Raw genomic sequence first — 23,302 nt, 5'->3', positions numbered from 1 at the left:
ATGGTAGCACCTTAAACTAAGGCTCACTTTTTTACTTAATTTTTTACTTTACTTAGCTGAGAGGGTTCACAGGCCATGGCCAAGCAGTAATTGGAAGAAGGAGAGGAGTTCAGGGGAGGAACATACATAGTAGGCAGCAAGGGGCATTAATGGGAAGGCAAATGGACCCTCAAATCTAGTCTTCTCCCTATGGTCTCTTGCCCTGATTGTTTTACTATGTTTGAAATGTTTCTCTTGAATTTATGAGGGTGACACTGGTTAATTCAGTTGTACAGGATTCAGGCACACAAGTCTCTAATACATCCTCTGTAGATTGTATTATGTGTTCACCACCCCAGGCCATGATCCTGTTACTATTATGTACTTGCAGATGACTATTCCACCCCACTGTTGAGTGCAAATAGTGGACAGAATAGACATTTTTATTTTTATTGCCTTCATTATTTGTTTTTATAAGAACTAAACTTTGGCTATTTGGTGACTGTAGTGTGATAAGAAGCATGTTGATCCCTCCCTGGAAAACACTTTTGGACTCCCAGGAACTCTGTTTACAGCAGCCATTACCTTTTATTTATGTTTGTCAGTCACTGGGCAGCCAACTAGACTGTGGCATATGGATCCCCAAAGGCAAGGAGAAAGACAGCAAATGCTGTGTACTGCCTGAAAAGGAATTCATATTTATGATTTTGTTTACCCCACATTGTGAGTTTAAATGTGACAATTTTCAAGCTGGGAAAACAATTGCCATTAACAGACTTGGAAATGTACTCTTTATAGATACCTTTGTGGGCCAGCATGCTCTCTCTCTGTGTCTGTGTCTGTGTCTCTCTCTCTTTCTCTCTCTTTCCTCTTATTTCCTCTAAAAAAAAAAAGCCAAAATGGACTCTGTGGTTGTCGGTACACAAAGGGCATCGAGCGGCTATGCGATTCCTGCTGGGGGAAGTTCAATGCAGGGTAGCAGCCACTGCCTAGACTTCACGGCCCTCCCTTCCCCCACCTTTCCACTGTAAGGGAATATAGCTAGAAAGACTCAGAGTGGGAGAGGGAGGGGTGTAGGTGCAGGGACAAGGGGAACTGCACTGAAAGGGAAGGAACAAGTAGCCACTGAAAGGGAGAAGAAAGATGGGGGCTACCAAGTTCTTAATTCTTTTTTGCTGTGAGTTATCAGACAACTTTTCTGTCTTTAAAAACTAATCCTCTAGTGTCTGTTCCCCTCAGACACAGGATCTAGTTTGGGGTCAGTAGTGTGAAGAAATGTTTGGAGAAAGTGGGTGGTCCTCATGGAATGAGCCCCACAGTAGGAATCATGGGAAAAATTTATGTCTATATTGGTGGGCTCATGGTCTCACAATCAGATTTAAAAAGGGGCTGCCTGAAAGGCATTTCATCAAATTTCACCCTAAATATCCCCCCTTGGGGGTGATTCTGTGAGTTTGAACTCTGATCCCTTATGGTATAATGTTGTTCCGGCTGATTCCTGTGTTGGCTGGGTCTCCACTGATAGACTGTCTGTTCCTCGGAGCAGAGATGAAGATTCCTGTATTTTTAGACCCCTCCCAACACCATTTAGTATAAGATATTCCATCCAGTATAAGAGTTTGAGAAATACTTGTACTTTTTTTTAATGAATGGACAAAACCTAAATACAATATTCCCTGATGCGGCTATAACTCAGCTATTTGGCAAACTTACCTATCTGGAATATAACAGAAAAGGACCAGCAAGTGTACGAAGAAAATGCACAGGATCGTAGGATGATTGTTGTGGTTGACAATTGTTTCACTGAGGAGTTACTATGGGCCACATGTTATATTAAGTACTGTACAAGCTTTACTTAATTTAATCCTCACATCCCTATTTGGTGGTTATGTTATTACTATTTCCATTCCACAGACAAACGCATAACTTGCCCAATGTTCTAGCCCAGGTCTGTGTGACTGAAGTCCATCCACATAACCACTGTGATTTCCAGCTTTTCAAAGATGGGGTGCTGTAGGCATCGCCATGTCCCCTCCAGTGCTCACTTAGCCCCACCCCCCACTCAGTCCTTTTTAAAAACTTACTTTGCACACAGTTGTTAACACCCAAGGACCTCTATTCTCCCAGCCCACAGCAAAGGCAGCAAATGAGAAAAGTCTCATCCTAGGTTATTTCATAAGATGCTAATTTACAACCTGGCTATAAGGAAGGGGCCAAAGCAGTTTTTTTGTCCTTTCTCACCCTCTTCTATCCTCCCCCCACCCACGCCCTTCTTCCCTTTCTCTCTTGCTCTCCCTGGAGACAAAGAAGATGGCTTTGGAAGGATGGTAGCCTGGGGCTGTTCTGCTTCCGCCAAACTGCCCTGTGCATAAGTGCCCTCTGGAAGAATCATTGGTTTGGAACCCAGTGTCATATAATTGATAATGATGGAATCCTCAAGAAAGTGTATGTTCAACAAATTCAAAACAGAAGTTAAAGAGGTATGAATTTGATTTAAAAATATTCCCTTTTAAAATGTTACATTAATATAAAAGCCAAGAGATTAAAAAGGTAAGAACTCAGCTATCTGAGGAAAATCCAGGGTCCTGCATAGCAGAGGTTATCCTCTCAATGAGCAGTAGTTTCCAGACATGAAGATTTTATGGATGAGGAAACAAGTAAAGTAGAGGTGGAAGAACCGATGTCAATGTGTAACAAACATTAATTTTTCTATGTGAAAATGTTTAAAGAGAGCAACTACCATCTATCATCACCTTCCTCTAACTGAGTTAAGGAAGCTCAAAAAATAAATAAATAAAATAGGAAGGACAGCATTTCAGAGTAGGGGAAGTCTTCTTTAGGTTGAATGAATTTAGACACATTGTTCTTGTTTTCCCCTATAATTTGAATAAAAAACAGCTGCAAGTGTCAACAGCAAAGATTTTATAAAGGGCTTAAAGGATGGCCATAACAATTGCTTATTTAATTAAACAAATCTGTAGTAGAACTTTTCTTATGCCAATCCTGTGCTTGGCATAAAGCAAAACAAACAAGCATAAAGCCAACAAAACAGAATGCTAATTCAGCAGAATAAGAGTCCTCGGAAAATTCAGATTCAGACAGATGTTCAGCAGAAGGGAGGAGATGGCCGTGGATCATCAGAGCATGTATCTAGGCCTGTAATCACTGATATGGTGACGTGCGTGGCTGTTACTCTCCAAGAGGGCCAATGACAGAAGAAACACTCAACTCCCTGAGCCCTGACCTTCAGTCACAGGAGCTGATGAGTCCAGGGGCATTTGAATCAGTGAATTTTCTTTGGAAGTTGGAAGGCTTTGGACTCTGGAAAGATAATCTCCAGGATGACTTTGTACTCATTAAGTTTCAACTTACTGCTGTGAAGAAAGAAGCTCAATTATCATATACTTACAGGGAAATTGAAGTTTGGAAAAAGCAGTTAAGGGAGATATTTTCAAACGGTTTTAATTGGGCCTCAACTTACAAAAGGCTAAGGACTGAATTCTGGGCTTCATTTCTGAAGCAATTGTCCACACTTCCATTCTTTCCCTCAAAACCTTGAATTCAAGCACTGAGGAATATTGGGTAAAACAACCCTTGGAGTTTACACACAGCCTGCAATGATATACTGTGACTCTCTTCTGCCAATGGAAGCTTCAGTTTTGATCACAGTAGGCTGCTGAGCATCCTGCTCTCTTTCAACCAGTGTGTTTCTTCCTGCTTCATGTGCTTGCATCTTACTATTCTCTGTTATGTCTCTCCTAACGCCCAGTTGCCCTGCAATGCTACCCATGTTTTCCTTGAACACTTGATTTCTTGTTGACCTTTCCTTTAAACTTCCCTGGTACCCAGCAGTCAATTCATTGCCTTACCTACTATTGTTTAATATGTAATGGTCTTAGTCTTTAACTTGCTTATAAAGGCTTTGGAGTAAAGAGTTGATATCTTTAGATCAACTAGTCAAATATTTATGAGGGCCAATTAAGTGACAAGGACTGTGCTAAGTATCAATACTTAGTAGGAATAAAGAACTGAACAACTTACAACCTTATCCTTCAAGGAATGTTCAGTCTACTGTGGGAGGCAGAAAAACTTCTTGGTAGTTAATGAAAGACTAGACATGATTTTAAAATAAAAGGTTGTGAAAGCACCAAAAAGGAGAGAGGTTAATTCTGTTACTGGGTGGGGGATAGAAAACCTTCTAGGAGCTCTGTGAAAAGGGGAAAGCCTAGAGCTAGGAAGCCCAGGGACTGTGGAGTGTGGCCGCTATGGAGGGAACTTCTGGGAGATGAGGTTACAACAGCCGACTAGTCCCAGTTGTGAACATTGTTGAATGCTGTGCTAGGAAGGCAACAAGTGACCTGTGGGTGAGGGACATTTAGAAGTTGTGTAAGGAGGGAGAGTATTCAGACCAGGAGCTCATCTACCCTGCAGTCAGTCCTAAGTAATATAATTAACCATGCCTGAGTGGAAGTACAGAAGTCCAGGACAGAACTGGGCTTTTGTGGATCTGGGTCCTGGGCAGCGCTCTCTTAATCACCTCCCTTTTGGACAATGGTCTCAAGTGCTCCTTCTGTCTCTACTCCAGTCTACAACATTGTCAGTGTGGACCACATAAGGTAAACACCATCACTGATGGGGCAGAACGCGAAGGGTCCATAGGACTCTGCTGGCCCAGTAGCTTGTGGTGGTGGGTAAAGTGGGAGAGGTTAAACAATGGCCAAACAGAAGAAAATAAAGAGTTGGTAGGGTTATATCAGGAGCCTCAGTACATCCCCAGATTTCCTTATGGGATATAGGTAGGGTCAAAGTTCACTTCATCTGTAACCACTACAGGTATTTTCCCTCCTGGAGTATTCTCAAGAAACAGTCCTGTGATATTATGAGAGAGAATGGTGGTCAGGCACTGATTCAGCCAGCAGATAGGGGTTTTGTATTTGGTTTCTGATTTCACAAAACAACACAATTGTTATATTTTTTAAAAAGCAGAAAACATATAGAGCACTCTCTTAATCTTTCCACTCTGAGAAAGATTCTGCAGATTCTGAAGGAGAGGGTCTGAAGGCCTGATTTGAGTCCCTTACTCATCTCTGAACAAGTAATATGACAGACAAATCCTGTAACTGTACCTAGAATGACTGACCTCAGTTTGCCTAGGACCTTCTTGGTTTTAGCACCAGAAGTGCTTCCCAGAAGTCCATCCTGGGAACCCCCTTGGTCTTGGGCAAACCAGGGTAGTTGGTCACCCTACTATACCTTAGTTTTCCCATTTGTGTGATGGGAATAATTACACGCTTCTGCTCCAGCTGCCTGCAGTGTGAAGATCAAATGAGGTGACAAATGTGGAAGCGCTTTGAGATTAATTCTGGACAAATGCAGGTGGCTGGATTGGAAGCACCACTGAAGCCACACCTCTGTGTGTTGGCACATGCCCTACCTGGCACACTTTGCCACTTTGTGGAACCTTATGCATTTTACAAGCTCTAGTGTACAGGTCTGGCAGAAGGAAGGCCTGCTTGAGTGTGGTTGGTAGGGTAGTAATAATATCGGTGTCATAATTTATAGTTTTAATTTGAACATTTCACCTAAAATGTCATATGGTGTGCCTGAGTGTGATATTGTTATGTTACAGAATTACATGCTTATGCTTTTGTAATAAAAGATTTTGTAATAAAAAAGGGATGTTATTTGTGCCGGACCCTGTATGTTGGTCTCTGCAAATTCTCATGCAGTGTCCCTAGGCAGAATAGATGAGGACTTCCTTTCTGTCCTGCCGTACTTGCATGCCCTGTAACAGCAAAAGCATCACTCCATTATCCATTAGCCATCGTCAGCTCCTCCAACCAGATCGAGATTGATGTTCCCAGCACAACAGGTAACACAGTAGCTGCTGATCAATAGTGTTGACTGAGAGAGTGGTTTTAAATTTCTGAGATGTATGTTATATGACGAGGTTACTAGAACCTCCCGAAATTGCACACTAGAACATGTGATACATATTTCTAGCCCTGTAACTTTAGGACTAAGATCTCTGATCCAGCCCTGAGAGCTGGACGGGAGTCGGAAGTCTGGCTCCTCAAACAGGGAATCATTCTACAGACAGCATTTCAGAAGCGCGTTGGATCCCCAGCCCACCTCCTATTGTGAGAAACAGGTGTCAACAGCTCATTTGCAACCTCATCTGATCCCATAATGCAGAACCACTTGCCAGCAACAGCAGGTACATGGGTTTGTGTCAGACACCTTAGAAATACTTGACAAAAGATATTGGAGAGAATGAATGAAAATCTCCCCACAATTAATGCAGGGAGTGAAAATACCATTCAGGACGAGAGCCAACCCACTGGTCTCATCTTAGCCACCTCTGATTCATGAAAGGAAGAGAAAGTGGGCCGATTCTAAAGACTGGACACCAAAAACCAGACATCAATGTGAACAGAATGCTGGGCAGGTCTGCTGGACTGTTACTTTCTTGTCAACTTTAAAATACACAGGATCATAATGTTGGAGCATTGCTTCCCCAGTGATAGAGTGGTTGCTGAGGAAGACAGGCCTCCCACCCCACCGGAACTTGTCTAGGTCTCACTGTCCCTTCTTCCTTTCCTTTTCCTCCACCACCTCCAGCCCTTCAACAATTGCTTCAGCAGCTCCACTTGTATCTGTCTTTTCTAGTGGAGTTCCATGAGAGATTTGGTTTGGTAAAATGGTTCCCTGTTGAAAACAGCAATAACAAGACTGAAAAAGAATGCCTGAATTCTTTTCACTTTGTACTGTTACGTTTGCTGTGTCTTTTACTTATCTTTGTAATATTGTTAGTTGTTATTAGCTTGTGTCTTCCTTCTTTTCTTCTATCTTAACTGTGACCACTACTCAAAATTTTAAATAGTTTACACAGAAACTGAGATTTCTAGTTTCTTTTTAAAAAACCAGAAGGTCTGGCAATATTCCCACATGGTTATATTAGACCAGACTGAGTGGAAGCCATGCCCTTTGGACAGGCCTGTGTTCTCTGTTCACTAAGTGCCCACCATTCCTGCGATCTCCCACAGACTGTCTGGGACGTTTTCTGTTTATAGTGTAGTGTAGTGGATAACAGCCTGGGCTCTGGATCCACAGGCTCTGGGTTCAAACTCTGACTCTGCTGCTCACTAGCCTTGTGACCTTTGACAATTTATTTAACTTCTTTGTGCCACTGATTCATTATCTGTAAAATGAGTTTTAGTAGTTCCTACTTCATTGGGTTCTTGTGAGTATTACACGAGTTGGGGGATGCATATGAGGACTGAGTGAGTCATGCCATATATAGCAAGCACTCAATAAATAGTGACCATACTTACTATTTACCATGGTGTTCGCACTATGGTTTTGTTGCTTAGAGTACAGGAAGAATTGCCTGTATTCATGACTTTTAAAAATGAGGAAACCACAAAGGGCTTACTCCTGGTCCATTTTACTCATTTTCTTTACCTGGCCCCTGGGGACATTTTAAGTTTCGGTCCCTGTGTTAGATGGTGAATCCAGGGAGTGCCAATGTCATAATTTATTCATCTTTGCTTTTCTTAAGAGCACCCACTTTAGTGCTTTGAAAATACTGTGCTTGAAATGTTGGTAAAATTAAATTGTACAGTCATGGTTGTATACTTTCATGCTGCCTTTAGGGTGTTCAATAGTAATGACCAAAGATACCACAAGTTATGAGTTGGTTGGTTTAATTTGTGTTATGTGGTCTACACAGTAAGACTAGTATTTCCTGCTATTTCATGATACTCATGAATCAGACCAGACACATCAACTGATTGGATAACATGCTCAGAAAGTTGCTGTGCACATGGAAGGTGGCGGGGGAGGAATGAGTCCACGGGACAAGCTATCAACAAGAGTTTCCTGCTCAATATTCCGTTAGGGTCCTGGGGACAGCTGACCCTCGCTTCACTGAACTGTACCTTGAAATACAGGTGGAGCGAAGAAGGAACCAATAAGAGGGAAGATAGTGGAGTAGGAAAAAGTTGTGTTTGTGGGCCATAAGGAAACTGGCTTAACTAGTACTATGAATTTTTTTCTCTTTAACATTCCTCCAGAGGAATAAATTTCATTCCCATGGGAATAGAAAATGTGATACAGAGGTCATTGTACTCTTTTTCTGCTAGGTTTCTGTGCTGAGGAGGGATGGATAATACTTGTCAGTTTCCCTGCCTGACCCTTCTCTGTTTGCTTGTTTGGAGGCTCTGCAGGCTTATCACTTCCATCTGTTTTTGAGGAAGTTGGTGCCTTTGGTTAGAGATTTACCTGGGCCTTTGCCCTTTTTCCTGCTGGAGAAGAGGGCGGTTAGGTATGATTAGCAAGCCATGATCTCAGCCCACAGTGCCGTTCATAAAATGTTATTGGAACAGATGGCCCAGAATTTCTGTGCAGGGGCTCAACCCAGGGCTACTCCTTGCTCCTGTCTTTCTGCCTGTCTTCAGAGCCCAGGCTTTGCTCAGAAGCGTCCTTCGTTCAGACATGTGGATGGAAGCAACATGGCTATGAGCTGAATGTTCGGGGCACTGAGTATAAAAGGACACAACTGCACATTTGAACATCTGTCTCTTGGTATTCTGAACTGTCCACCTTATTGTGATAAAAAGGAACCCAGAGTGGTCGGGCCCAGAGAAGGCGATCACCACGTATTTGGGTCAGTTCTCCAAACGAGTGGAATAGATGGCAGGCGCTGAGGGGAAGCAGAAAGGGAAAGGGTTGGTGAGGGGGGACAGGAAGAGGATCAATATTCAAGAACTCCTTCTGCATCATGAGCTTTTCATAGGAGATTTTGTAAGTGAAGCTTGTAGCAGGGTCCCCATTTGGAAGATGAGCAAACTGAACCTCAGAGAGATAAGTAGTGATGGTTCGCATTTCTTAGTCACTTTAGTATGTGCCACTGTGTTAAGCACTTCATATGATCTCATTTAATCATTTAATAACCCCCAAGCAAATTTAGTGTTACCTCCAGTTGCTATATTTGGGGAACCTGAGGATTAGGGAAGCGAAGTTACTTGTCTCAGTCACTTTTACCATTAACTGGCAGGCCTGGGATTGATACTCAGCTCTGACTTCAGGGCCCTACCCATCAGTCGATGGTCCATATGGCTTCTTGCTACTTGCTCAAGATTGCATGGTTGTAACTGTGGGAGGCAGGGTCTAAACGAGGGTCTGATAACATCAAAGCACCTTTGCTTCTCACATCCACCAGTCCTAGTGGCAGAGCTGGGACATGTACCCAGTTCTGGGACAGGTGTCCAGAGCTGTTCTGTTCTGGTTTGCCTTTGTATCAGAGCAGCTGCCTTCTTAGAACTGGAAAAAGATGGGAAGTGTGAAATAAAGTTGCTGATGAGAGGCAAGGAAAAACAAAGATGCTATTTTTGACAGTAACAGTCTCTTAAAAGAACATAATTTGTAGATCAGCGGGGGGCGGGGGGGCGGGGAGCGCAGTGCTGCTGCAGGCAAATCAGACCCAGCTCTGGGCTTAGGTTCTTGCCTTGGTAAAGACCATTCATCTCCTGTGTGCTTTATCTCCCTGGATCCATACTTGCCACCTTAGTCTGACCACCTTCCTTTCATCTCTGTCTCTCATTAATGTGTTGCTCTGCTGTTTACAAGCTTCTCAACCAGGTGTGATAAAAACAGCCCTAAGGGACTAAGTGCTTCTTTGTCTTTGTGATTTCACCAGGATCCTCCAAAATAAATCTGTACCATGGAGCTCCAGCCTAGCCTAGTAGTTCAAGAGGGAGTGCTTGGCTGTGGAGACCACCTGGTGCCTCATTTGCCCAGATGTTTTAAGGATGCCACCATAAAATGTGGTGAAGGCAGTGAGGTATGCCTCCGTTAGCACATGGGTTGAGGGGTTTTGGAGTCAGGTTTTGTATTTTAAACTCCAGTCTGCAAATCACTTTAAGAACCTGGGCAAAGTGTCACCTCTCTGAATCATAGTTTCCTCACCTGAGAAAGGGAAATGATGATACCTAAATCAGAAGGTAAGTGGAAAATTAATGCTTGAATATCCCTAGGGCACTGAATACATAAGCATTGCCCCACACAGAGTAAGCAGGTGTGAAAGGAATATGTCTCCTCTTCCCCACCCCTAGACTTACAGTGTGATCAGTCTCAAATGATCTGCTTTTCATCGTTGAAAGGAACCAGAAGCACTGTGTAGTGTAAAATCTTTGGGGGTGTTTGGGTTCAGTCTGTCACAGGCAAGCAGGGAACCATAATACTTACTGGATATGCCCCTTTCCACTTTTAGGTATAGGCAATGACTTCAGCCTGTGGTAGGGCCTGGTCCAGAACAGAAGGACACATGTGCCCTGCAGACGAAAACAGGGCTGAAGGGGGAGGCAAGGATTCCCTAGGGAATTCAGGCAGTGCAGGCAGAGAACCACTTCCCTTTGTGGAACCCGGGTTTTCTTTAATTGCGTGTTGGTAGGACTACATAAAAGTGTGTGTGTGTGGGGAGTGGATAGTAAGTGATCTCTATTCTCCAAACTATCATTCTTTCATCACAATTTCCCTCCTTGTATCCTTGAGGAGGAGTCTTGCCTACTGGTTGAGAAGAGGTTCTGGAATCAGACTGCCTGGGTTGAAAGTCCAGCTCTCCCATTTCCATGCCAAGTAACCTTGGGGAAATTCTGGAATCTTTCTGCACTTCAGTTTTCTAAACTGTGTGTTCAGGACGAAAACAATACTGCTTCCACAGCCTTGTTGTTAGGGTTACATAAGCTAACGCACATCAAATACTTCATAGAAGTGCCTACGATGAGTCAGTGCTCAATAAATAAGTTTTGTTAACAATAAGTAAGTCTTATCATCACCAGTAAATATGCTAAATCAAGCCCTTGTCACCCCCCTGCCTGGACTTTTACACTGGGCCACGGCGCCAGTCTCCCAGGAGGCTTCCTCTGTACTCTCTTTGATCCATCTCATGTGTTCTGACCTGTGTATTGGCATAGCTCTCCTTCTTTGGAAAACCTCCAGTCTCTATTCAAACACACACACACACACACACACACACACACACACACTTTCTGTCTCTCTCCTCTTTTCATCCCCCAACTCCCTCCTCTCTTCCTTTCTTGTCAACTCTTCTGAGGATGCAGGCAAATCTAGCCTCTCTGATCAGGTCCGACCTGGGTTACAGAGGTCATGGGGTTACCATGACAACAAGCATCCCTGGCTACCCATTAGGAGGAAAGAGCCAATTGAAAGGGACTGTCATTTCCCTGGCACATACTGTATTTATTCTCAGCAGCGGGCCCTGTAGCAGTACTATACTATGGGAAGAGAGTGGGAGGGAGGGAGAGAAAGAAATATCTGAGTATTATTTATTTATTTTTTAGTGTGTTCTCTGTGGGGGAGGACCACTAATTGTTCTCAGAGAGAGATATTTTATTTCTAATGCAGCCAGTAAGGGGGTGGGGTGGCTGAGAGGGGGGCTTATGTGCCCCCCTCTCAGGTCTGATGAATACAGTTTGTTTCACAAAGAAGAAAAAATAAGTTATTTGGCCCAAAAGTGAGTTTTTGGTAGGTGTAAAGGGAAGAGGATGGGGTGGAGAATTGTCATTAATGAGTGCCATCTGTGACAAGCACTTCATGCTATTTTATCAAAACTCAAAGTGAGTGCAGTGAACTATTATTACTCCAATATTACAGAAAAGAAAAGAGAGGCTCATAAAGTTACAGTGGCTTATTGAAGTAGGGCAGACTGCTGGCAAGTAATGGCCCCTGAACTTGAACTGAGGTTGTATGATTCCAAAGATTATGGTTTCAACACCATTCATACAGCTTCCCTGTCATGCTCCCATCCTGTTGGTCGTCTTTCTCTTTCAAAAGGACCTCCTCCTCATGTTCTGCCTCTGTGGGCCACTCGTACATCTCTCTTGCCTGACCTCTAGTTCTGTTTTTCGAATGTGGGCTGCTGTGTACCTGTAACAGAATCACCTGGGGGATTTGTTAAAGTTGCACATTGCTGGACCCCACCCTTGACATGCAGAATCAAAAAATCTCAGGAATTAGAGTCTAGAAAGGGGCATTTTAAAAAACCACCTTCCTTATATACTTTTGATACACATTGAAGAGGGGGAATGGCTTTTTTTAGAGTAAAAGATTCAACACCACACAAGACAGCACTCGCTTTTGTTTCCTGATTACATTCTGGGTCAGTGTGATTCTCTGAAAGTGAAGAACTCTCTTAATGGCCTTTTTAATACTCAGACCAGTACTAGGCAAAATAAAAAAAAAGGTTGCAGCAAGGCCCACTGACTTAGCTTGAAGGTACAATCATGTTACATGGTCCCAGTGTGCTGGTGGGCAATTCCTGGAAGTGAGAACTCTCCCGGCAAAACCTCGTGATACCTCTTTCTCAGTCATGGCTTGAACTTCAAGTGGTTTTTAGTAGATATTTTTCAGCATAGGCTTTTGTGAAGAAAGAAAACTATATTCAACAAGAATGCCAGTGAGACTAAAATGCTGATGAGCAGCCTTGATCTTATGTCCAATAAAATAACAGATATAAGCAAGTCACAGTCACTGCAGTAGGAAAGGTGATTGACAGGCTCCATAGCTGTTTCTGTGTTCCACAAAGTCTGTGCCCCTCCAAGTGAAGCTTTTCTCAACCTCCTAGGCTTCCCAGAGGTAAAACTGAGGGGGTGGCAAGAATTCCTTTTGGGAGATAAACTCCATACCTGCCCATTTTTCTGTCCTTGCCAGAATCAGGTTATACTTGGTCAGGCCTTAGGGAGGAGCACAAAAGTCCCAGAAAGCTCACACAATAGATTTCTTTCCCAAATTACCAAGTCTTAAAGGCTATGACTGGTGACAGAGCCACTTCTTCCATCTGTCCCCATCCTATTATGGCCTGTGACCACATTCATTATCTCCTACAAAAATGACCACAACAGCTTTCTAAATAGCCTCCCTGCCTGTGATCCCCTCTCTTTGGTTTATGTTGCAAATCACTGCCAGGATAATCTTCAGGAAGCCTTCTGATCGTCTTCCCTCTAAGTCAGTGGCCTTCAGTGACCCCTACTGACATCGAGTGAAACCTACAGAGATGTTGAAGATCCTTCACAGCTGGACCACGACCAGTTGCTCTTATTTATTAATGCCTTCTCTAGTTGAAGGGGACCCCTCATTGTCCCTGAAAACAAGCTGTACATTCTCACAATTCTGTCTTTATTCACTCCATCCCCTCTATTTGAAAGACCCTCTCCCTGCTTCTCGTCTGTCACAGCTCTTTGGGGCCTGCCATAGATGTTAGCTCTGCCACAGAATCTTTGCAAATCCTCTCACTCAAATGTTGACTCTCCTCATGAGTGTTTCTGACTCCCTTTGGGTATTGGACAGGATAATAGGCATCTGTGTCATTCTGCTCATGAACTGTACTTGATTTTGCATCATTTAGGGGTGGGGATTGTATCTCTGTCACCACTGCTGCTTAAGCATTGTGCACAGTTTTTCGTGTTGAGAAGGATTCAGAAAGGAGTCTGAGAAACTAAGTGGAAGGTACAGGGAGCAGACCCTCCTGGGTGCCCATCGCCCATTAAGCTGCAGGATCACACTGCACTATTCACCTGTTCCCTTGGCCCATACGTCTGGCATGGACAAGACATGTAACAGAAGACAAACATGTTATGATCACAGAGACCAGAAAAGACTCCACGTAACACAGTCACAGTAAAAGACCACACTTTGACCAATGTCCTGCTTAGGGTATAACTTAGCAAATCCATTAAATTCCTGGTAGATGGTGTTTAAGGAGAATCAGTAGTTGAGATTCTCACTTAGGCTGATTTTGTGTGGATTTCTTCTTTGGTTGGTAAAACATAGGCCATGCGCCCTTACTTAAGAAATTTGAACATACTGTCTCTAACTGAAGGGAGTATTCATTATAACAACAAAAAGACTTCAGTTCAGATCAGCAGATACGTTTAGTTGGCAAAAAAAGGGCCAATGGATCATAATTAGTGGATTTACTAATTGCCTTTCCCTAGTGACTGGCATTGGCAGCGTAGGTCTTTATCCACAACGTAAGGGCTTGGAAACATAACAGCCCCTCGCCCAACCCCAAACATGCAGTGACAGCCAACAAACAGCATCTGTTTCAAAGAAACACCGCCTGTCCAGATGAAAATCAAGCACTGAACCACCTTGCTTCATCAGAATATTTGTTTCCAGAGCAGAGGAGACCAACCCCCACCCCCCCAAACCCAAAACAACAATACCCATTCTGTCTCTAACAGCCTTTTAACGCTCTGTGGGGACTGTGGCCTGGCTTCTGCCAAGTAGACTTGGCAAGTTTTAGAGGAACATTTGGGCCTTAGATATCAGCATTCTGACCTTATGAGGTGGAGCTGGGTGATCTGCCTTGGAGGAATCTGGAGCTTGTTCTGGGCAGACCAGAAGGAGTGAATGCCCCCCAGGTGTTTGCAGGGGTGAGGGGTGCGTCTGGCTTTATGGAGAACAAGTGGTAGAGGAGGACTGCCAGGAAGGTCCTTCCTTTCTTTTCTTTTTCCACTTTGAGTAGTATGGGCATTATATTTATTTATTTTAAAAAATGTTTTTAAATGGAATTTATTGAGGTGACATTGGTTAATAAAATTATATAGGTTTTAGGTATACAATTCTACAATATATCGTCTGTATATTGTATTGTGTGTTCACCACCCAAGTCAAGTCTCCTTCCATCACTGTTCATCCCTTGTTATCCTCTTCTGCTTCCCCACCCCTTTTCCCTCCGTAATCACCTTACTGTTGTCTGTGTCTATAGGGTTCTTTTTCCTTAATCCCTTTACCTTTTTCACCCAACACGCCAGCCTCCCAACAGCTGTCAGTCTGTTTTCTGTACCTATGATTCTGTTCATATTTTGTTAGTTCAGTTTCTTCACTAGATTCCACATATGAGTGAAATCATATGGTGTTTGTCTTTGTCTGACTGGCTTATTTCACTTCGCATAATGGTCTCCAGGTCCATCCGTGCAGTAGCCAATGGTAGGATTTCCTTCTTTTCTAACACTGAGTAGTACTCCACTTTGTAAATGTTGCACAGCTTCTTTATCCACTTATCTGTTCATGAGCACATGGCCTGTCTCCTAATCTCGGCTGTTGTAAACAATAAAATAGGGGTGCAGTGAACATAGGCATGCATATATATTTTTGAATTAGTTGTTTGGGTTTCTTCAGATCTATTCCCAAAAGTGGTCATAGAGCAGTTTCATTTTTAATTTTTTGAGGTAACTCCATATTACTTTCCACAGTGGCTGCACCAATCTGCATTCCCACCAATAGTGCATGAGGGTTCCCTTTTCTCCACATCCTTGCCAACGCTTGCTGTTTGTTGATTTATTGATGATACCCATTCTGACAGGTGTGAGGTGATATCTCATTTTTAATTTGATATCACAGTTTTAATTTGATATCCTAGTTTTAATTTGTATTTTTTCTGAGTATCTTTTCATATGTCTTTTGGCCATATGTATGTCCTTTTTGGAGAAGTGTCTATTCAGGTCTTTTGCTCATTATTTAATTGGATTATTATTATTATTTTTTGGTGTTGAGTTTTACAAGTTCTTTATAAATTTGGGATATTAACTCATCAGATGCATTATTGGTGAATATATTCTCCCATTCAGTAGGTTGCCTTTTCCTTTCATTGATGGTTTCCTTTGCTGTGCAAAAACTATTTAGTTTGATATAGTCCCACTTGTTTATTTTTTCTTTTGTTTCCCTTGCCCAAGATAATATATCAGAAAAAAATACTGCTACAAGAAATGTTTGAGATTTTTAGGCCTATATTTTCTCCTGGAATACTTATGGTTTCAAGTCTAACATATAAGTCTTTAATCCATTTTCGGTTTATTCTTGTGTGTAGTGTAAGAAAGTGGTCTAGCTTCATATTTTTGTGTGTATCTGCCCAATTTTCCCAACACCATTTATTGAATAGACTATCTTTATATACCACATTGTAGTTTCTTGCCTCCTTTGTCAAATATTAATTGACCGTAAAGGCACAGGTTTGTTTCTGGGCTCCGTGTTCTGTGTCGTTGGTCTATATGTCTGTTTTTATGCCAGTACCATGCTGTTTTGATTACTGTGGGCTTGTAGCGTAGTATGATACCAGTAGCATTGTTCCTCCTACTTTGTTTTTTCTCAAGATTGCTGTGGGTATTCAGGACCTTGTTGTGATTCCATATAAATTTTTGGAATATTGTTCTAGTTCTGTGAAATACGCCATTAGTATCTTGATAGGAATTCCACCGAATCTATAGATTGCCTTGTTTAGTATGGACATTTTAATGATGTTAATTCTTTCTATCTATGAATACAGAATATACTTCCACTTATTTGTATCTTCTTTATTTTCTTTCTTCAGTGTCTTATAATTTTCTGAGTACAGATCTTTTTCACCCTTGGTTAAATTTATTCTTAGGTATTTTATTTGTTTGATGCAATTGTAATGGAATAATTTTCTTAGTTTCCCCTTCTGATAGTTCATTATTGGTATATAAAAATCTAAGTGATTTCTGAATATTTATTTTGTACCCTGCTATGTTACTGAATTCATTTATCAGTTCTAGTAGTATTTTGGTGGAATCTTTACGGTTTTCTGTATACAGTATCTGTAGTCAGCAAATAATGGCATGTTTATGTTTTCTTTACCATTTGGATGCCTTTTATTTCTTCTTGTCTAGATGCTATGGTTAGGACTTCCAATATTATGTTGAATAAGAGTAGTGAAAGTGAACATCCCTGTCTTGTTCCCAATCTTAAGGGAAGAACTTTTAGTTTTTACCCATTGAGTATGATGTTGGCTATGCCTTTGTGATATATGGCCTTAATACATTGAGGTATGTTCTCTATATTCCCACTTTGCTGAGAGTTTTTATCATAGATAACTGCTGGATTTTACCAAATGATTTTTCTGCATCTATTGATATGATCATGTGGTTTTTATCTTTCATTTTGTTTATGTGGTATATCACATTTATTGATTTGCAGATATTGTACCAACATTGAATCACCAGAATAAATCCCATTGATCATGGTGTATGATCTTTTTAATATATTGTTGGATCTGGTTTGCTAATATTTTGTTGAGGATTGTAGCACCTATGTTCATCAGGGATATTGGGATATAATTTTGTTTCTTTGTAGTGTCCTTACCTGGTTTTAGAAGTAGGATAATGCTGGCCTCATAAAATGAGCTTGGGGGTCTTCCCTCTGGTCCAGGACTTTTATTTTTGGTGAGATTTTTGATTACTACTTCAACTTCACTGGTTATAAACTGTCTATTCAGATTTTCTGACTTTTCCTGGTTCAGTTTTGGAATATTATATGTTTCTAGGAATTTGTTCTTTTTTCCCAGATTTTTCAATTTGTTGGCATACAAGGGGGAACCCCCCCAAACCGGAATTATCTTCTGGTGGGTCAGCCCCTTGTAGTATAGGCTTCCACTGCTAGGAGAGTGTTCTAGGAAACCACCTGTATCAGTGTACCAGCTGACATTGTTGTTAGAGGCTAGAGGCTGTGTTCAGCTTCACTGAAATTTTTTTGAAAACTCTTTCAACAAGATTGGCCATTTCATGGTGGGTGATTTACACCTACCCACACTGCACTGAGTCTTCAGTAGTTTTTGACCAAAAATGGCATGACCCTCATGCCTCACCCTCCCTATTCACCCAATCTTGTCCCAAGCAACTATTTTCCCCCCATGGATGAAAAAGGTCCTGAAAGGGAAACATTTTGCTGATGTGAAAGAGGTAAAACAAAAAATGGCAGCAGCACTAAAAGGCATCAAAATCGATGAAACTGTTCTGAGCAGTGGAAAAATGTCTTGACAGGTGTATTGCATCAAATAGAGAGTGCTTTGAATGTGACTGAGTTTAAACATGCAAGAATAAATACACATTTTTAAAAATAAATAAATTCCATTTTTTGTTTTTAATATTTTCTTAAAATATTTTGTATTTCTTTGGAGTTAGTTGTTACTTCTCGTTTTTCACTTCTGATTTTATTTATTTGGGTTCTCCTTTTTTTCTAGATGAGTCTGGTTAAAAGTTTGTCAATTTTGTTTATCTTTTCAAGGAATCATTTCTTGATTTTATTATCTTTCGTATTGAGTTTTTAGGACTCTATTTTGTTTATTTCTGATCTGATCTTTATTATTTCCTTTCTTTTACTCACTTTGGGTTTTCTTGCTATTCTTTTTACAGTTCCTTTAAGGGTAAGGTTAGTTTAATTATTTGAGATTTGTCTTGTTTCTTGGGGAGGGCTGTAGTGCTTAGGACTGCTTCCGCTGTGTCCCATAGATTTGGGTTGTTGTGTCCTCATTTTCATTTCAAGGTCATTATGATTTCTTCCCTGATCTCATTGTTGACACATTTATTGTTTAGTAACATGTTATTTAGCCTCCATGTTTTTTTGTGTTTTAATTTTCTTTTCTTGTGAAAAAAAATATCCTTCAAATATTGCCTCCACTCCAACTTCTTTTGTCTCTTCTTGGAACTCATAGAAGATACACGTGGGATTTTTTGTCTTTCATGTCTCTTAATCTTTTCTGTTATATTTTCTGTCTTTTAAAAAATTTCTCCATGTGATATTCTGGGGAATTTTCTCCAATTTTAACCTCAGTGTACTGATATTCTCTTCAACTTTGTATAATTGCTATTTAACCTTGCCACTGAGATTTTATATCAATAACTACATTTTTTTTTTTTTTTACTTCACTAAGTTCTAATTAGTACTTTTCCTAATATGTCTGGCCTTTTGTAACAGAGTCTTTTAAAAGTGATTTTATTTTATTTTATTTTATTTTATTTTTTGGTTGTTACGTGATCTTTAATTAAAATATTTTCCCTTGTAGTTCTTAACTAGCCGGGCACTCTACTCCACCACTGCTGATGTCATCTATGATGTCACGAGGGTGGTGGCCATCAGCATTGCAGCCCACAGACTGGGTCATCCCAAGATCTCTTTAATGATTCCAGAGAGTTCTCTAGCCAAAGACTGGTGGCGCATCTGTTAGGCAATGTTGGCAATCTCATCAAAAGTGATATTTCCACTGTACTTAATGTTTTTCTGCTTCTTTCTGTCTCGTGGTGGTTCTTTGAGGGTTAGTAACTTTTACATCTTAATTGTACTTCTGATTCTTCCTTATGTACATTGTCACATAATTTACAACTTTTCCCTGTTTAGTGAAGCCACAGAATAATCAGCATGCTTTTCACTCTGATTTTGATTTCCTTTTCACTTTCTGGCTTATGGAATTTCCTAACTTGCATTTAAAAGTGTGTTTGTTACATATTTATCCAGCATATGTAGGTGTTTTGCAGTGGAAGTTTTGTTCTGCCATATTGCTGGAAGTAGATATCCTTTAGGTCCCCTTTTATAGACTGTCAGAGTACCTGGCATTAGTTATTGTGAACCATTAAACAATAATCATCTGTTTAATGTCTGTCTTCCTTGCAAGCATGTAGTTCCACTGGGACAGGGACTATGTCTGTCTTGTTCAAAACTGTAGCTCTAGCTCCTAGCCGACTGCCTAGAACATTCTAGAACTCAAAGTGAAGGCAGAGGTGGCTCTGGATGTTGTGTCAAATGGATTAGGAATCCCTCTCCATTCTTTTGCAACTTTTAAAAACACTCCTCACCTTTTCTTGAACACTACCTTCCCTAAAATGAGTTAATCCCTCTGCAACTGACATAATGTCTCCCAAGTGACTTCCCACGGTACTGTTTTCAGTTACCTTCTGTATAAATTATCCCATTTGAATTCACCATCACCTTGGACCTGAGAAGGGCTGGGATGATTATCCTGTCTTTACAGATGAGGAAACTGAAGGTAGGGGAGGTGATGTGTCTTATCTTCTGTGAGACAGTCAGTAGTAAATTCCAGAATTAAATCTAGGTCTTCTGACTTCAGATCTGTAGGACTCTACCTTAGCTGTTTGGAATGAATGCCAGAGTTTTTTTTATGTGAACATAAAGTCCACTTTGCTCTTTACTGAACTACCTGTTTCTTGCTAAAGAAATCAGTATCAAGAAAAGAACAGATGCTGCCATTCATTTGGCGGCACAGGACTGCACAGGACTCAGACTACTTGATTTTTCATTTGGACAGTGTGCTTATGTTTCTCTTGAGACAAACATTACAAACCACCTCTGTCAAAGAATCCAGGTTTCTGGAGAACTCTGTTCGTGGGCTAGTTGGATGCAGGCGTGTCTGGTAAAGGGATGGCGTGTTACAGATCACATGACAAAAACACAAAGTTCATCGATGTTTAACACACTTGGAGGGTCAGGCGAGGCGTGGGGAAGAACACAGAGGCAGCGACAGTCATAGCAAGCTGAGGCCCCCAGGTCAATTTCCAACCTCAGGGCTGAAGATCTTGGGTGGCCAGAGTCTTCCAGGCCCACTGGTGTCCAGGAAGAGCCCTCTTGACAGCTTGCACTGTGGCATTGGAGCCGTGTGGCAGACACGGTGGCTTCATTCCTGAGATAGGGAGGGGAGAGGGGGTACCAAGGAAGCAAATCTTGGCTACTTACCTCAGGGCGGACCCCTTGGGTGTCGCAATGCCATAGCCTTTGGAATCCAAGTTACCTCCCACCTTCATGGTGTCACAGGGTTTCCGCTGCTCAATGTACTCATTCATGGTCGACTCCAGAAGATAGGCATATTTGCCTTTGGATTTCCTCACTCGGATCATCCCCTCCTCTGTGGTCCGCACAAACACTGATGGTTCTGCTGACTTCATGTATGTCCACATCTTTTCAAACACGGCAATTTTAGACCTCTGGCAGGGGACAGGAACAAAACTGGAATTGAGTGCTGGCTGTGCTTGGAATTGAGGTCGGCATACACACTAATGAAGAGCTGAGTATAGCTTGATCACACATTCATGAGTGAGATTAGCTCAGGAAGAAACAAATTATGAGTGATTGCAAAATAAGAGGCTCTAATTAGTACCAGTAGGTTCCAAAGTACAAATATCTTGCAAATAACAGAACAAACAGAATATCTCAGAATCTTTTAATTACTGCTGAGTAATTATATTCCTGTTAAATAAGGGGAGACTTAAGAAACTGGGGCTCTTCCTAGCTTTTAAAGACATTAAAAACTTATCCACTGTTCAGTAAGGCCATACTTATACAACTCAGAAGAAGAGGAGGGCTCCATATCAGTGGAATCTGACTTCCTTATTGGAGGACAACACTGATGAATTTCAGGGTCATGGGTGTCAAGTTCCAGTCGTCCCATAATGAAAGGTTTGATTTGCTCTGAGAATGTAAATTGTTGTCTGATAAAGCTAATAACTTGAGACCCAATATTGTCACCTGTTTATATTTTAAAAGCCTCTATATCCAGCCAAATTGCTTTTCTCATTTCCTCCTGAACTCCCTTTGGGACTTGGCCTAGGCTGTGTTAGTCCTCTCGACATGCTCTTTCTCTCCAGCTTCATGCTCCTCACCATTTCACAGACCAGAACAAACCCTATGTATTCTGAGGCCACCTCAGTTCCAAGAATGGTGGTTCTCAAACTCTAGTGGGTACTGAAATTGTGTATAGAGATTGTAGATATGCAGATCTCCCTGCTGTACAACTAAAGATACTGACTCAACACATCTGAGAGGGAGCCTAGAATAAATCTCTTCCGGCCATTTCCCCAGGTGATGCTAGTCTGTATGGCTGGTGTGACCCTTACTTTGAGAAGGTAAGGACACAATGTCTGGGAACTCACTGGATGAATAAGCTTGATTGCTAGGATAGTGGGTCATTCCTACTTTTGCAGAGGTCTCAATTCTGTGGACACAACAGGAAGGCAGGAGACAGCTTTCCTTCTGTAAGTCTTTCCCAGAGTCTAACCTTGTATCTAGTAAGCCCTTAGTCAGGGCCCACAATCCAGGACCACAAGTCAACATTCTCATATAACATAGTCTTCCTAAAGGACATCATTTCCCCAAAGGGGAGGTGTATTTTAGGGATACCGGAGTGTAGTTTTTGAAAATGCTTTGTAAATGAACAAATGTTGAACTCACATAAGGGACTTTTTTAGAAAGAGAAAGTTACTACTAGAATTATGCAACTTATATAATCTGTTTAATATACAGATTACAGATTTTTTAGTATAAAAATGTAATAGGTCATTGTTCTTTGCATACAAGTATTAGGTCTATTTCCTTAACGTCAAAATCAAGTGTTGGCCTAGTACTGGTATATAATTAAGTTGCTATTTGACCCTACTGATTTATAGAGGTATTTGGGCTTAGGAAAATTCTAGGGCTCCTTGGAAAATTAATGGAAATAGTTACTGGGAATTTCAGGGAGGCATTGGGTACAGTGAGCCTTGAGTTTTGACAGTCCATGACTAGATAAACTAGATGACTTGTTTCACAGTATGGTTTATGGTCTGGAAAGGACACTGGACTTGGGGCCCTGAGTTCTGGTCTTAGTTCTACTGCTAACTTTTCCCACCTCTTCCGTAGACTTTGGGCAGGTAATCTTTAAGTTCTTTACTAGATGGACATTTTTGATTCTTTGTATGAAGATACATCGTTCAAACAACGTCAATGTGAGAAAGAGGAACAAAGAAAAGTGAGGAAGTATTTCAAAGTTAGGGGAAGAAATGCCTGGAGTCAATCATAGCCAATACAAGGTATGGAATATTCTTTCACAGGAAACAGGGAAGTGTATAAATTCATCTGTGACCAGATTTTCAGATGAACTTCCAGGCACAAAACCAGTGAAGCACACAGCAGGGCAATTGCAAGATGCAATCTGACCTGACAGGGTGGCCACAGCAGGGAATGGGGCTGCTGACATGCAGAGCTGAAGAGCCCTCTGGGCAACAGTGGGCAGAAGATGAGTATGTTCTCTGAGCCGCACCCCAGTGCCCCAGACACCAAGGCTGTGCTCACAGCTGTTTGGAGTGGACTGTCAGGAAAATCTCATCTCCAGGAATATGAAGGCAGCAAGAGTGGCAGGGAAGACTGGCAAAATGCTTGGGGTATTTGTTCTTGGATCTCTCCTGTCATCTGCAGCTCCCATGGCCCTTCACACATCTTAATTAAACTGTCGATGGAGGATTAAGTGACTTTGGGTTGGGGCTGCCAAGAAGCTTGGGCCTGCCATGGTGACTAGAAGCCAGATTTTTCAGTCTGTGGTAGAATTCTCATTTCACTATTCTCTCCTTCTGCTTCTTGTGGTGGTAGGTGATCTTGTCTCCCTACCCATCAAAGTCCTGGTGGGATAATTCTCAAGGTCAGAAAGATGCAAGGGCTCATGGAACACATCTTGTCAGCACTC

At 41.6% G+C, this 23,302-nt stretch overlaps 1 protein-coding gene across 6 annotated transcripts in view; it reads right to left on the bottom strand.

The window, feature by feature from the left end:
• Window positions 1-23,302, bottom strand: part of GRIA1 (glutamate ionotropic receptor AMPA type subunit 1) — a 277,525-nt gene that overhangs the window by 15,613 nt on the left and 238,610 nt on the right. For 5 of the 6 annotated variants that reach the window (XM_024576849.3, XM_024576848.3, XM_053926920.1 and 2 more), the window contains one exon: window positions 20,545-20,792. In XM_024576849.3, coding sequence (XP_024432617.1) covers window positions 20,545-20,792 — 248 coding nt within the window. Of the gene's footprint in view, window positions 1-20,024; window positions 20,492-20,544; window positions 20,793-23,302 lie in introns of those variants that run through there. The other variant, XM_045185122.3, reaches the window with a different exon arrangement.

The sequence above is a fragment of the Desmodus rotundus genome, chromosome 6 (genome assembly GCF_022682495.2).
Source record: "Desmodus rotundus isolate HL8 chromosome 6, HLdesRot8A.1, whole genome shotgun sequence".
NCBI classification, from domain to species: domain Eukaryota; kingdom Metazoa; phylum Chordata; class Mammalia; order Chiroptera; family Phyllostomidae; genus Desmodus; species Desmodus rotundus.
Note: the sequence above shows the minus strand (reverse complement) of the source record. Positions and strands in the feature narration are given on the sequence as shown.